Source organism: Hermetia illucens, chromosome 2 (assembly GCF_905115235.1).
Source record: "Hermetia illucens chromosome 2, iHerIll2.2.curated.20191125, whole genome shotgun sequence".
NCBI lineage: Eukaryota > Metazoa > Arthropoda > Insecta > Diptera > Stratiomyidae > Hermetia > Hermetia illucens.
In genome coordinates, this window is record NC_051850.1 from 16,363,334 (window position 1) to 16,378,033 (window position 14,700).

A 14,700-nucleotide genomic window follows, 5' to 3' on the forward strand; every position below is an offset into this window, starting at 1 on the left:
GTTTAGAAGGCAGTGAGGCAACGGACGAGCTAGTTAGTAAAGGTTTCGGAACGGCGCTGAATGGACAAGAACCCTTTCGTAGAATCGGAAAGGTGTTCATGGCTGTGACGCTAAGGAATGATGTGGGACGGTTGGGGAAATATACTGGAGGAATTTACCCGGAATGGAACAGTACAGAGGTTCATGGAGGGATACAAATCCCCCATAAGCCTAAGGATTATGATGGGAATTTTCACTGGTCATTGCAGGATAAATTATCACCTGGGCAACTAAGGATATCTCCGGACATTTTCTGCAGATTCTGTGAGAACAGTGGGGAAACCTTCATACTATATATACATATTTTGGGACGATGTCCAACACTTGCTCCGAGGAAGTCATGGAATCTGGGAGAATCACTTTGAGGTAGAACCATTAAAGAGGCGCAGTAGGTATCTCAGAGGACGGTGCTATTTCCCTTCCTACTATTGTCAAAGAGGAAGGATTTTAGGCAAAGTATTCTGGACGCACCATATGTATACATATCTGTCATAATTGACATATGTGCATATGGAAATATGTTATTGTTGATAATGAGCACTTAGCATTTTGGTAGAGTCAACCAGATTCGTGAGTTTCGACGGTCAGTCGTTAAAATTCATGTTTTTTTTCTTGAAAAATGTGTTCTATGCTTTGTAAATGATTCTTTTCGAAATTTTAAATATTTGACATTGTATGATCGCGTTCGGGGATGTCTCAACCATGCTCTGGACTGTCAAGTTTTCGCTAGGACTTGCCATTGTTATATTTGCAATTGAGTCTATCTCGAGCCTGTCTGCGGAGCTGAATGGGTAAATCCATTAGAACTATATCAACTGCATCTTTATATGTATTATATATTCAGATACAAATTATATGATATTCATCCAAAAACAATGGAACAAATTGATTATCTTCGCAATATCACCTCAGGGAGATCCTATGATGTCCTATTTGCACCCAAGACTTCAAATGAAACTTTCAAAATTGTCATTGGACCGGACCAACAAGAGCGATTTCAGCAGGAGCTGCAAAGGAAATCGATCGATTTCAAAATCTCTATATCTAATTTGACGGAATATTTTCAGAGATTTTTCGCAGAAATTGGAGATGAGAAACACCAGTTTGGCGAAGTTAGTTTCGATAGATATTTAAGATATGACGAAATAAATGCCTACTTACATCGCGTAGTGGAGAAATTCCCATATTTGGCAAGGATCGAAACAATGGGAAAATCATATGAAGGACGAAACATCAATGCGGTCCATGTTTCATATAGCATATCTGCACTAAGTGTTATCGTAATAATTGGGGGAGTTCATGCTCGCGAGTGGGCTTCCCCTGCTTGCGCATTATATATTATACATCATTTGATTGAGGAATCCAGCGAAGTGGATGGGTTTTTGATGCGATTTGATTGGATTATTCTGCCTCTGACGAATCCCGATGGGTATGAATATGCCCACACCAAGCAACCGATGTGGAGAATGTCACGATCCCGACAAAATGGTGGGTGTTATGGAGTTGACCTTAACAGAAATTTCAACTTCAAATGGGGCAGAAGCGGTTCTAGTCATCACCCTTGTGAGAATACATATAGGGGAGAGACACCCTTTTCTGAAAATGAAAGCAAAATAATTGGAACTCTATTAATGTCGCTAAAGGAAAATTGTTCATTTTTTGTGGATATTCATTCGTTTGGATCGTTTATTCTGTTTCCGTGGGCTTATACAAAGTAAGTTGGCTTTTTAAGGAATTTTTGGAATTATTTTCTAAGCTTAGATAGAAGGCATATATTCTTCGCTTTTTTTGGTGTAGGGGAGGTGAATGCGTTTACGTACAGAGTGTTGGACTCTCACATTAGTACGCTATCGGACTATCAACTAAACACCTCCCTGTCATCAGAGAACTAGCCTGGAACCGTTTGATACATTACTTCGGGTTAGCCCTCCTGCTCTCCCGTCTATGGGAGGCAATCCCTTTAACCAACGCGGGGGGAGGCGATGTAGTGAGTTGTTAGTTGAGGGATCCCCTTACCATCAGGTCCCTCCGCAGGTCCAGTTCAATCTCCTTCGCAATAAGAAGAGCCTGAACATAACGTGCAACACGATTCTAGCTGTCAGCGCTCTTGAGAATCTCTCTGGCAATGTTTTATGGAGAGAGCTCCCCTGTTTCTGCATAAAGTTGCTGACGAAAGCCGCCCACCCCTCGTAATCTCACCGCGCGTTCGGTTCAGCCACGGGTCTAAATTGTCCATGAGTCGTGAAGTCCATCTACCTCTTGGCTCCCATGAGGAGATGTCTCTTAGTAGATAGAGGGCTCCCAACATTCGCTATTAGCCGACTCAAGATGATTACTTCAGTTTTCTCAAGGGCAAGGCTGGAACCGTGAGCAGTCATTCATCCGCTTATCCGTCGCATCAATATGCGCTGCTATCCACGTGCCGGAACATCGTCGGCATAACCGACCAGGCGCGACTCTTCGGGCATATCGGGTCTCAGCAGACTATCGTAGGAAGCGTTCCAGAGGTTCCGCCCTAAGATGGATCCCTGCGCTACTCCCGATGTGATTTCCATCCTCCTCTGGCCCTCTAGCGTCTCATACAGCAGGGAGCGGTCTTTTAGATAATCCCTCAATATCCGCAAGAGATAGCTTGGCACGTGGAAAGAGTTTTCTAATGTGCCTAGCATCCCACGGGTCCTCATTCACCTCGTTAACAAGGTTCTACTAGCCGCGAGATTTGCTTTTATTCAAAGCGCTGCGGAGTCTCCTTTTTGCTGATCTATACTGTACTTTTATAGCACATGCCTCCTCGTTGGCGTGCAAATGTTGTACCAAACGACGGAACTTATGACACTCCCAATTTCTGCCGTCCACCAGTACACGCAAAAGTAATATCCGGAATGCTTCCTTCACAGCCTAGCCGCCGAAACGTTGCCGTGGATTCGGTGTTTAAAACTACGACCCCGGTTCTCGCCGCCATACCCAGAATCCGTTTCCCTCTGGAGTCTAACTGAGGCATTAAAAATCGCCCACTACCAGGAATCCTGGATTGTCCCCTCCGTACGCGAATCGGCGTCCTCCAGAGCATCAAGCCGGCGCCGAAAGTCCGGGATCGTTTCGTTCGGTGTCAGGTAACCGCTAAAAAACGTTATCCCTAAACACCAGATCCAGACAAACCCATTTCTTCAGCCTTCGGCAAGAACATGAAGTCAAACGTCGTCCCGGACCCAGATGGCATCGGTGTCCGGTAAGTCGAGATGCCAGGAAGCCGGGTCCCTGTTTCGGTATTGCTCGTTAATTAGCACTAGATCAGTATTTACCTAGTCCTTTCCAATTACGCCCTGAAGATTGGACACCGTCCCGAGCCTACAGTGTGCGCGACGCTCTCACCAGACGCAACACGATCCCTGCAGAGAACGCAACTTTCGCTTTCATTGTAGGTTTTCGCTTGATGACCTACTTGACCGTATCTCCGACATGCTGTCTTCCTGTCCGGTCCCTTGTAAGTTGCTGAAGTGTGTCCATAGTCCAGACACCTCTAACAATTGGTGGGCACTATCCGCATTCGTACCCTGCATACTACCCATCTAATTGTGATTTTCCCGTTGCTAAGGAGCTTATATTGCTCGGAGACTTCCACCATGGCGAGTTTTTGGCCTCGAGTATTTACAGAGGTGATACCTATCCGGGCATTGGTTACCTCTGGAGGTAGTGAAGATCCCAGATTGCTAGAGAGCGCATGGGCTCTAGGCTGGAAACAAAAGCCTTCTCCCCCAATAATCCCTTGACCGCTTCGCAGAATGTACTCTTGTTAGTCGTCTTCGGACCCAGTTCGACGAGGACTCCACCACTCATTGTTTTCCGTATGGAAGACATCTCTGCTCCGTTGTCTTCGGGTTTTATCTTGTAGCGGTTTTCACTAAGGACTTCCGCAAATAAATATCTTGCCTTCCATCGGCTTAATGAGCAGAGACGACGCCCTAGTCCTTCTCCGTTTCCCCGTCTTTTCTGCTACTGGTTTTTGGTTTGCAGCCTCCTTGTCTTTGGACAGACGTGTCTCTGGCGGCTTAGTCAGTTGTTTCCTTTTTTCCTCCTTCGCTTTCTTTGTTTGGGCCCTGGAAACTACTTCGATAAAGTCTCCTTCAGGCACGTCGTCCTCTTTCCGCTTTTTCCCCAATTCGTTTCGCTATCTGCCGTCCTTTTGATCCAAGTAGCGTTCGCAGCGGGGAGTACGGCTGTTTCTGTTCTCCAATCGTCTTCCGCTGCTCTCCACGTTGGCCTATAGAAGGAGATGCGGTTCAATAGTTCCTTCAGTTCCATCAGCTCGTTTTTGAAGCCTTTGCTGACGTTTCTCTGGAGGAACGTTGCCGACGGCAAACGCTTCACCACTGCTGCTGGCCTGATAAGCCTTTCCTCTTCGGCTCTAGCTAGGATGGTCGACTCCTCTTGCACTCGATTTTTGTCCGAATCCGTCTGCTCAGGACTAGCGATTCTGACTGGGTTTCTCTTCCGAACAGGGGCAGGTCAGTTCGCGCCACTTGATAAGGCTTCCTCTTTATTTGGGTGCCCCGGTATCATGTTGGGTATGTCAGCCCCCGCTGCCCCTTTCGCTGATCACTGCGGTGAATGACGTATTTTTGTGCTGTACCCAAACGCAGTCAACTCTTCCTCCACCTCTGTTGTTTTGTCGATTTTTTTTTATTGGTTTATGTGTATTCTCCATGGAAAACTCACCAGCGCATCGTGTGCAAGGGTCAGTATTTATGCAAGTCCTCTTTATCAGGGCATCCGAATATCAATATTTAGGACAATAAGTCATCTCAAAACTGGTTCACCCCGAAAATTTGGTTGAGCCATGCCTCATTCTAGAGCTCCGACGATAAAGTCTCCGTCGTCCAAAAGCCACATATTTTATATCGCATACCATGGTACTACTTGCGGAGGAACAAAAAATCAACTCTTCTTTTTCGCATCACCTGTCCCATCAGATTGCCCGATAAGTATGACATCTGCTCCAGCGTCTTCTGGTTTGGCTATATTACGGATTTCTCAAGGAACTTCCGTGAAAAATCTCCCTTCGTTAGGCTTGATGAGAAAGGCCTCCGGGCGCGGTTTGTCTCTCCTCTTTTTCTTCCGCTGATGTTGTCATCGTAGTTGACCTCGACTGGGCTGTTCTTTTATTTTTTCCTTTTTTCAAAACTTCTTGTTCCATTTGGTAACATCGCAGAACTCTTTATGCTGGGTATTCTTTTATTGGCCTGTCTTCCTTCTAGCGTGATGAGGGCAACGCGTTTTGTTCAGCTGGGGTCTGCGCAAGCGATTCGCTTTTTCTTAGTTCACCTTCGACGATTTCCCAGGAGTTTCGCTGGTCCAAAATTTTGAAACCCATAGATATGTTTCGCTAGATGATGGTAAAAGCCTTCATTTTGAGTAAAATCACCTCGCATTTTTGGTTGGGTTTTTCCACGCGCTCTGGGGCTTGTCATCTTTTCTCGTGGCCATGTTTTTCCGACCTCTAACTCGATTGCGTCTCTCCTTTTCGGTGCCCGATCTATTGCCTTCAACATTGCTACTCTTTCTCAGACTACTAGTCGCTTCCTTGACTGCGATGGTGGGCCAGTTTCTGTTTTCAATAGAGGAGGGTCGTAGTTTTCGGCTCCTTACAGGGGGATTTATAGTAGAATTTCCCATTTTAGTTGTTAGAGGCTCTGTTGCTAGCTATTGCGTCATCGTAATTGTTGTTGCTCTTGTCATTGTTGTCATTGAATTACAGGTCTGAGCTATAAGCTGTTATCTCCGCTACAAATTGCAGTAGCCTTAAATGATCCCCGTGATTGTCTCTGCAAACAGGGATTCACGCGTGGATTGACATAAATTCTTAAGGGAGTTTGAGCCTACAGCCGGGCTCAGACGTTAGTCCTTCTCGATTGAGCCAGCAGTGGTAACTTAAGATTGTAATTGCTTTGGAAGTATTGGTAGCTCTTCAAAAGATTATTATTTAGTCGGGAGTAGCTGTGACATTTGTCTGAAAGGCGTTTTCTCCAGATGTTGCTCTGGTGTGTTAAGGTAACAGAATGCCCCAGCTGTCACTTCATATGCAACCTATTCCCAATCGTTTGTGAAACCATAACCCCCGGCATTGCTGGGTCGATGCAGTGGCCACTAAAACTAGTTCATCACAAGGTTAACTAGTGATTACCAACTGGGAGGAATGAGTCGACTTGGTTCAAACATAAATAAAGATCGTTGAAATCCAGAAACTTTGCCTTGCTTGTCCGAGCCTACTTGGGTCCCAAATAATATTTGAAGTCACTATTGGTATTCGAGCTTGATTCAATCAATTTCCCCGTTATAAAGATACCTTAACTGATTTAAAACCAAATATTTAGGCATATGTGATAGGCTTTAAACGTTCCACGAATATGGCGCTACTGAGGAAGCTATCCCGTACTGACGGACCAGGTTAATCAGTCCTGGATAGGCACACAAAGTGCTTAAAAAGGAAGTTATCGAAAGGTTCGTACTAAATATATGCAAATCAATTTAAGGACTATCCCGTGACAGTTCTATGGTGACATGGGCTCGTCTCTGGTCAAAAATAACGTTACTGATAATATCCATTGTTACTAGAGATACCAAAAGGAAATTGCACCAAATTGACTAGGAATAATGCAAAAAAGCTGTTTTTTTTTAAATTGGTTAGTAGGAAATGTTGTCACTTTTTCTGAATACGGGTGATTGGAGCACTACTAGAGTTGCACAAGGACTAAATCCTTCGTCTAAGAGAGAGTTACTGTGCATAGTCAGTCTCTAACATTCACTAAGGATAAAAGCTCTCCTCCAACACAGAGAGAGAGGGAGAGATCTTTTTCAGATCCTTAAAGAATGGTTTATCTACTGTCCAATACCTAGCTTCATCGGTCTTGGCACACTGATTCACTGCTTAACCACTTCAGTATTTTTGAAAGTTTATATGTGGTTTTTTTCGGGGCACTTTACTCTTACTACGGCTTCCTCAGGATGAATCAATCAAAATCGAGAATAAATACGCTAAGAGCATTTATTTGAACATCATTTTCATTTCCATTACAGCAAACATATTTCGAGGTACAAACTATTGAAACAAATTGGGGTTACTGGTGCCTCCGCAATTTTCCACGCTACTGGAGCTCAATTTGAAGCTGGCATTCCGCCGGATGTCCTCTACGCAGCTTCTGGTGGTAGTATTGACTATGCAATGGGTAAAGCGAAAATACCTTGCGCTATAACAATAGAATTGAGAGGCGCCGGTCCTACTGGATTTCATCCTCCCCCCGGAGAAATTGAAGACATCATCCATGAAGGTTGGATAGGTATAAAGGCTATGATTGCCAAGAATCATTTAGTACTCAATGGTGTTATCAATTTGGGAAGAGTATTCGGTTCAGTCCTTCAACGGAAATTGTTTTTTGTTTGGATTGTCAGATCTCTAATTTTACAAGTGCTGGATTGAGACTAAATAATAAAAATCTATAAAACTAAGTTTTTTCAATTTACGAATTTAAAAATTTTAGGAAATGTCATTCAAATACTATGGAACTATCACCTCAAGCACAAATAGTATGTTATGCTAACATAAAAGCCATACCCCGATCTTAAAAGCCTGGTCTGGGGGGAAGAAAGTTAGCAGAATTCGAAGGAATGGAAAGGGGATCTCACAGTGAACTGGAAAGATAGGAGACAGTAAAGCAGAATCTATTCTCAGCGATATTAAAAATGTATTTGGAAGAGGACCGAGATGCGTTCGTAAAGGTATGATACCTCCATTCAGCCCAGAAATCTTTAGGAAGGAACGTAAAGGATTTTATTTCAGAAAACTTAGTACAGAAGGGGCTGTGAACTCGTCGTGGAGCTCATACTGACAAAAGTGATGAGATTTAGAAGTCACAAATTTCCAAAAATTATATGCCTCCATTTCCTTCTGAAGAATATTTAATGACTTTTCCACCTCGATGGTAGTAGCGTTAACTTCCTGTAGGACCATTTAGATACGGTAGATACCTTTTGTAACGAGGGTTTTTCAATTCAAGCTGTCTATTTTCCCCATGGGGAAACAATGCTAGAATTACTCTACCCAAAAAAAGGAGGAGACAAAACCGCCGCGCTGTATATGCTGATTTAACCATTCTTACTGTCCGAATCTGATGAGCTCCAAAAGCACGATGATTTCGACTCAGAAGCAGGTTGGAAAACTCCCAAAATAATCGGCAATGGAAGCCAGCTTTCAAATTCGGTGACATTGACGTAGACAACTACATTTTTGAATGGTAAGGCAACTATAGGTGACCAATAAGGTCTGCTGATTCAATCCTAGGGAAGCCCTGTTGCATACACATTGAACACCGCAATTGACAAAAGTTCGGACTCATTCTGAGTACATAAACTTAGAACTTGGTGGAAGCCCCTGATAAGTACTAATTTATTGACTCTACCTAAAAAGGACTATCAAACTAAAAAGAAACTTCAAAAGGATAATCTGGTAATATATGATCAAACTGGTAACCAGATACTTTGGACACACATATATATTGTTATAAATTGATTGAATCATTCCATGCACTCTTGGGTATGCGTATGTCACTTTAAGCATTGGTGAATCCATGGCGTTTAATGACTAATTGGTCTAACGAGATGGAATGGTCACCCCTGTTCGGTAAAACTCTGTGTTATGCAGTTTGATGATGGTTCCAGATTAACTTTAAACGCCGCATTCATTTCCAAAAATCTTACACTGATTCTTCATTAATGCAATTAGAGGTCCATTTTTTGCAGGTGGAAATCTCTGGAGCTTATCAACAATTTGAGTCGCGTGTTTCAACGATCTATCAGCCTAGTAGGTAGATCGTTGAAGTTAGGAGATCATTAAGGTACGACTTCCTTGACAAATATAATGTACTGAATTCTAAAATGCAAGCTATGCTAGAAAGGATATACACCAGAACTTACTAAATGATAGGGTCAACTAGTAAGTTAGGTAGTAGGGATTTGTGCCAAATCTTAGCAATGGTTTAATAGCGCCTTTCTTTGGACTCTTGCATTGCCTAGCGAATCCAGGGCAATTGAAGAAGACCTAGTCTGGGTCCTCCCGGATATTCTTGCTCCTGTAACAGTTAGGTGTGCGGTCCAGTTAAAACCAACCTGTTCATGTGCCTGTTGACGTCTATATCATCATTGGCGGCGACCTTACTGGTCATGTGGGTGAAAAGGGAGACGCTAACAGGTGCCATGGAGGAAAGGGGCTTGTAGCGTGCAACGAGAGTGGCGAGCGTATAATCGATTTTGCGGACACCCATGACTTTGTACTTGAATATATGGTTCATCAAACGATTGTCTCATCAGCCTATAAAACAGCGTGAGTAACGCACTGGCCCGCCGCGCATTAAATGGTGGCGATTTTGTGAGAAGGAAGAAGAAGAAGATCTCACTTACACGATTACCAACCACAACAAATGTGGAAGAATCGTAGAACCAAATCAAAGACGCGATCCACAAATCAGCCTCTGCAACCTTCGGGGTTCACCAAGCCGGGTAAGCAGTACGCCAACCGAGATACTTGGCTTTGGAATGACGAAGTTGAAATGAAGGTTCGTGAAGAGACACGAATGTATCACAAGTTTCTTGACGATAAAACGCTCGCCAATTGGCAAATTTATAAGAATGCCAACCGGGAAGCAAAGAAAGCAGTCGCTGTCACCCGCGCGGTCCTTTACAAAAATCTTTATGATGAACTTGTCATCCGGGATGGAGAGAGAGATCTGTGTTGACTTGCCAAAAGCCAAAACGAACGCACACAGGATATCGAACACTTCTGTTGCGTTAATGACAAAAACGGTACTTTGCTTACCAACCGTCGCGCCGCGACGAAAACTAAAGAATTTGCTCATCCTCCACTTCCGCAATCAATGCCGACATTTGGAGCAGTTCCACTTATCACCGCAGCCGAGGTGAAATCGGGGAAAGCCACAGGACCTGACGACATCGCATCTGAGCTCTGGAAAGCGAAGAGCTGGAACCCAACATTGTGGCTCAGTGAATTCTTCTTCATCCTGATAAGCTGGATGGGGACTTAAAAGGCTCGAGATTGCGTCCAGATCAGGCATTTGATAGAACCAAATGGCGAAATCGATTACTACGAGCCGACCCCACTTGTGAACGAGACAGAGGCTGAAAAAAAAGAAGCGGAATCGGAGTTATGTAACTGGGTACACAAATCGTCGTAAATGACTTTTCAAAATTTAACCAGCTTTAGGCAACAACATTAGGCTTGTGTTTTCATACTTAAAAAGAAAGATCCCATCCACCAAGTACGTTTCAAACAACTCCACAAATGTCAGGCGTTGACAGCTTTACGGTTTCTAACCATGGCAGAAGCAAATCGTCAGACGCTGCCTCACCTCTGCTCTGGGAGCAGCGTGACCGAAGCGGCTCGCAAATGTTGAGTGCTCCTTTATATAATTCGCAGAACACGACATGACTACCAATTATATTGAGCGCAAATTCGCCTTATTGACCAGAGCTTGGCCAGAGCTCAAAAAAATAACTCCACAAATATGTCCGCCCTCGATTCAATTGGTAGCTTAAGGGTTTTGTTTGGTAATCCAATGCGGTCTTTGTCCCAATTTACTGTAAATTTCGGGTACTTCTTTCGTTATAATGACCATATTTAAAATTCTCAGCATAACGATATCGCGTCTGTACTCATAAGGGGAAACAATTTTCAGTAGGAGATTGGGGCAGATAAATTGCGAAGTTGTATGGTCTTTGAATCTTCGCTTCTGCGCAGTGTTGTTTGAAATATTCCCCCTTATTTCACTGCAAAGCTGATGTTTTTCTAGCTTTTTTATAGACACCTGCGCTATCTCCTCATCAGTCTCCTCATTTCTTTCTGTACCGTTCGTCTAGGCTGATGTCACGTCGCTTGAAAATTAGCAGTCAGGCTGGAGAGAGTATAAGTCCGTCGCGGTACATTCCGCCATATGGAAGGCTCTCTCTGAAGGTATACAGTGTCCTAGGTTAACCGCGCCCCTATAAATGCTTCTTCGTTAATTGCTTTCGCAGACTAACCTGACGTTCTCCTTATTTTCGAACGAGCCGTTCTCCACCTGCTGGTTTGTCCTTGAGGTGAAAGATGATGATCACTGTGGGTGCAGCCTTCACTAACGTTCGAACCCATATCGCGGGCTAGTGAATGACTAAGAAAAATCAGATCCACAACGGAACTGGACCGCCCTTATCGACAAGTATCAACCTGACCATTGTTAACCAATATGATGTCTAACTGACAACTCACTCTTGCATTTGTTAGTGAACTTCCTCGTTTTTTGCAATGTCGTTTGTCCTTGAATTCAGCCAACGTCAGATTTGAATTAGAGTAGCAACTTTAGATGTATATGCGGTCTATTTTTGCTGATATAAACCCAGTCGTAGGCTCTCTCGTACATTCTCGTATAGCTTGGTCACTGCAACCTAAAAATCTGCTGCACCTGTAAGATCATCCCATAGATTATTGTCAGGGTTTTTAGGCGGTTCGCTTTTTAAACTCAAAACACATACCGTTTCCAGTGCTATACCTACTATCCAAGCGCATCCTTGTTACATCCCGGGCAATGTAATCCATTTCTAGACAGCGTCTGCATTGGTCAGATCGATTAACCGCACTTGCGAGGAGAGACCTGAAGCATAATTTCAAGTTATCTGCTCTCTGAGGCGGCAAGCTACCCATCCAATACGGGCCTCCCTAACTCCAATATCGCGTTGCCTCTGCTGGTAGTCGGACGGTCCCCGCACCGCTTCAGAATGGACCTTCTTTGAAGCCCTCATCTTTTTGGGTTCAATTCAAGTCCTCCCTTGCTGGCGCCCGTGTTTTTACCACTGTTTTCCCACCTACCGGAAACCCTTCTTCAAAGTGGCGATCCGGCTGTTAGTTTTTTTATGGAAATATTCCAGATTCCTAGGTTTTCTTCGGCCTTTTCCCAAACATTATTGTTTCATCACCCGTGTGCGAGTTTGCGGTCGAGTGTCGCCTGCGTCCATTGCCTTAATGTCGAAGGACTAATTTTCGGGTTTCCTTCGATTCTTTCATATCTTCCCGCTGTACGGGACCCCGATGGGTGCTTGTCCCTAATAAATTCCGCTGACTGTTCTAGATCGAAATTCTGTTCAGCAGCCTTTTTCACCAGAATGACCTCCATCTCCATTGTCCCAGGTTTTCTACCTCTTTGGATATTGACGGAGATCTCATTATCCTGAACGTATACATCTTTCGATCCTGAAAAGCTTTTTGTAACTCTTGACGCTCAGAGGCAGTTGGTGTCATTACTGCTTATGACGTCTACCGTTCACCCATGGTCGCATTTTGCTGGTTGTTTTTGGGTTCAATATACTGGGTTCAAACACTCCCCTTTCTAAGTTTCTTGTCGTATTAAATGCCACGGTAGCCTTGCTATACACCCTCGAGGCACTATCATCGGGGGATATCAATTACCGGGAGTCTGCTCATCCATTCCCAAAAACTCTCGGTATTGAGGTTTGCACCTTCTTTCTTCGCCTATATTGTTTATTGTTCTGAGTGTCCTTCCCATGCTTATTTTTTTCCACGGGTGAGTGTTTTCCTCCCACCTACTCGACCTGCGCATAGATATGCTCATGAATGTACACCCGCAAATAACTCTAAGGGCAAGTTCACACGCATTTAATTTTCCGCACGACGAGATGCGATGATGTGAGATCAGGCGACTCCGCACAGATCTGTCTGTCACACGCACCTTTTCCAGAAGGGGTTATACCCATTGACACGAAATTTGGTGGAAATCATAATTCAATGTTGACCTTAAGAAGATGGGGGCTGTTAAAAAAAATTGTATTCGTCCTTCCTATATTTTGTATTGATATACACGTTCATGTTTCGCTTCTTGGCTATATTATTGGATAACAGTTGAATCAGCTATGATTGGGTATCTGACTCAAATCGGGGTAATACTCCCATTTGAACAAACTGCCGATAATATTGCTTCTTAGGGTACACTTCCGGGTGAAGAGACCAAGTGCTCCAACAAGCTCCAACTCCTGGGTGAAAGCAGGGAAGTTATCTGTTTCAAATACTGGCAACCATACACGGGATGCTTGAAGAGGTAGAAGTCATCACCAGGACTACCAGGGACGGTACTAACTGGATTACTGTCCCAACACCGATAGCGTTGGAGAGTTTGCGGGATTTAGTAAGGTACTGGCCCTGGAACACATGAGTTTGTTTTCCTTAAGCAGGGCTCTGGGACAGAATTTGGGCCCCTATAGCTGTTAGTTCGTGTGAATTTCACCGGGAATATTAAGGACTGCGAACCAAAACGCTGCATGGAGATTATGGAGAGCATCAAACCGGTAATCACTGAGAATAAAGTCGGCTGAGCTATAAACAGCTTCTGGCCTAGGTGACACAATACCAGTCATGCTCCAGAAAGAACAAGAAATGGTTCTGTCACGGTTTGTAGATATTTACAGGGGCTGGACTTCGTTCAGATATTTAGTGAACTTCGGGAGCCGTACGGGCGGGGTTTCATACCGAAAACGCGACCATAAGTCTCTTTTGTGTTGAAGATTCTAGGGCATGTTCTGAACATCTACATAAAGGCAGTCACGCCACATCTGCCTAAAAGACAAATCCACAGAAACCAATCTACACGAAGCAAGCTCGAGTGGTCATTGTACCATAAGAAACATACTTTACAGACTTCCTTGATCTTGAATGCTACCCAGCAGCGTCAGTTCCTAAGCTGGCAATTCCTAAATAGGATAGAACTGGATGGTCTCATATGCAACCAGAATAATGAATAGCTGAAAGGAAGTACTGGCGATAGTAAAGGGTTGTTAATGGCATGACCCGAGTCCTATTCTTAACTTAGTTATGCTGATCAACGGCCAAGTCGTCATTAATTGGGGGCTGTAATATTGTTGAAACCGTGCAGGGGCCTGTATCTCCTCTAGGTTCCCGATTATAAGAGCATAAAGTGGAATAGGAGGACCCGACGCACTGTCTAGGCGCGATGTTTGATAGAATCTAATTCTTATAGCGAAGGCGGCGATAGTCTTTGGGATAGATGCAAATGGGTCCTGGATTGTGCTGGTTTGAATGGTCTGCTGGTCTACAGGGGACCATGTCGGCAAACTTGGAACACCCTACAAATCGCATTGTTGAAATTTCAGAGAGGGGGCACCTCTTTAGAGATTGCTTAGCTCTAGTTAGAGCCACGTTGCGGGTACTGGGCAAGCATTCATTTGGGGTTCTGAAAGAAATCTCTGGTTGTAGGTTGGGAGAGCTAATATCCTTAGTAATTTGCTATGGATGGCTCTGATGATTTGAGCTCTCTTGATCTTCCCTCAGCAGTCACGGTCTTGAGAGTTTTAGCCATCACCACAACAGCGTAGCAGAGCACTAATTGGGCCATTGACTACTGATCTGTCTACCTAGGTGAAAATTGCGGTTGGGCCACCGTACCAGATAACCTCCGGGATAAATTCAAGATTTTTTGTTAATGAGTATGGTAGTGTAATACAGTTAAAGTGAATATTATTATAGCTTGGCCCAACAGGAAGTATGCTCTCGATTCTTACCTTTACGTGAACTCTCGCAATGAATATGGGTTG

General features: G+C 44.0%; 1 protein-coding gene across 1 annotated transcript; it reads left to right on the forward strand.

Annotated features, from left to right (window-relative positions):
* Window positions 1-554: 554 nt before the first annotated feature.
* On the forward strand, window positions 555-7,536 carry LOC119649043 (carboxypeptidase B-like). Its single transcript, XM_038051015.1, has 2 exons — window positions 555-1,753; window positions 7,114-7,536. The coding sequence occupies exons 1-2, from the start codon at window positions 867-869 to the stop codon at window positions 7,511-7,513; spliced, it is 1,287 nt and encodes a 428-aa protein (XP_037906943.1). The 5' UTR covers window positions 555-866; the 3' UTR covers window positions 7,514-7,536.
* Window positions 7,537-14,700: the final 7,164 nt, after the last annotated feature.

Bases quoted from the DNA above. Each gene is read 5' to 3' on its own strand.
- LOC119649043 (XM_038051015.1), top strand. From the start codon at position 867: ATGTATTATATATTCAGATACAAATTATATGATATTCATCCAAAAACA. The intron at 1,754-7,113 runs GTAAGTTGGCTT...TTTCCATTACAG, and splicing joins TTTCCGTGGGCTTATACAAA to CAAACATATTTCGAGGTACA.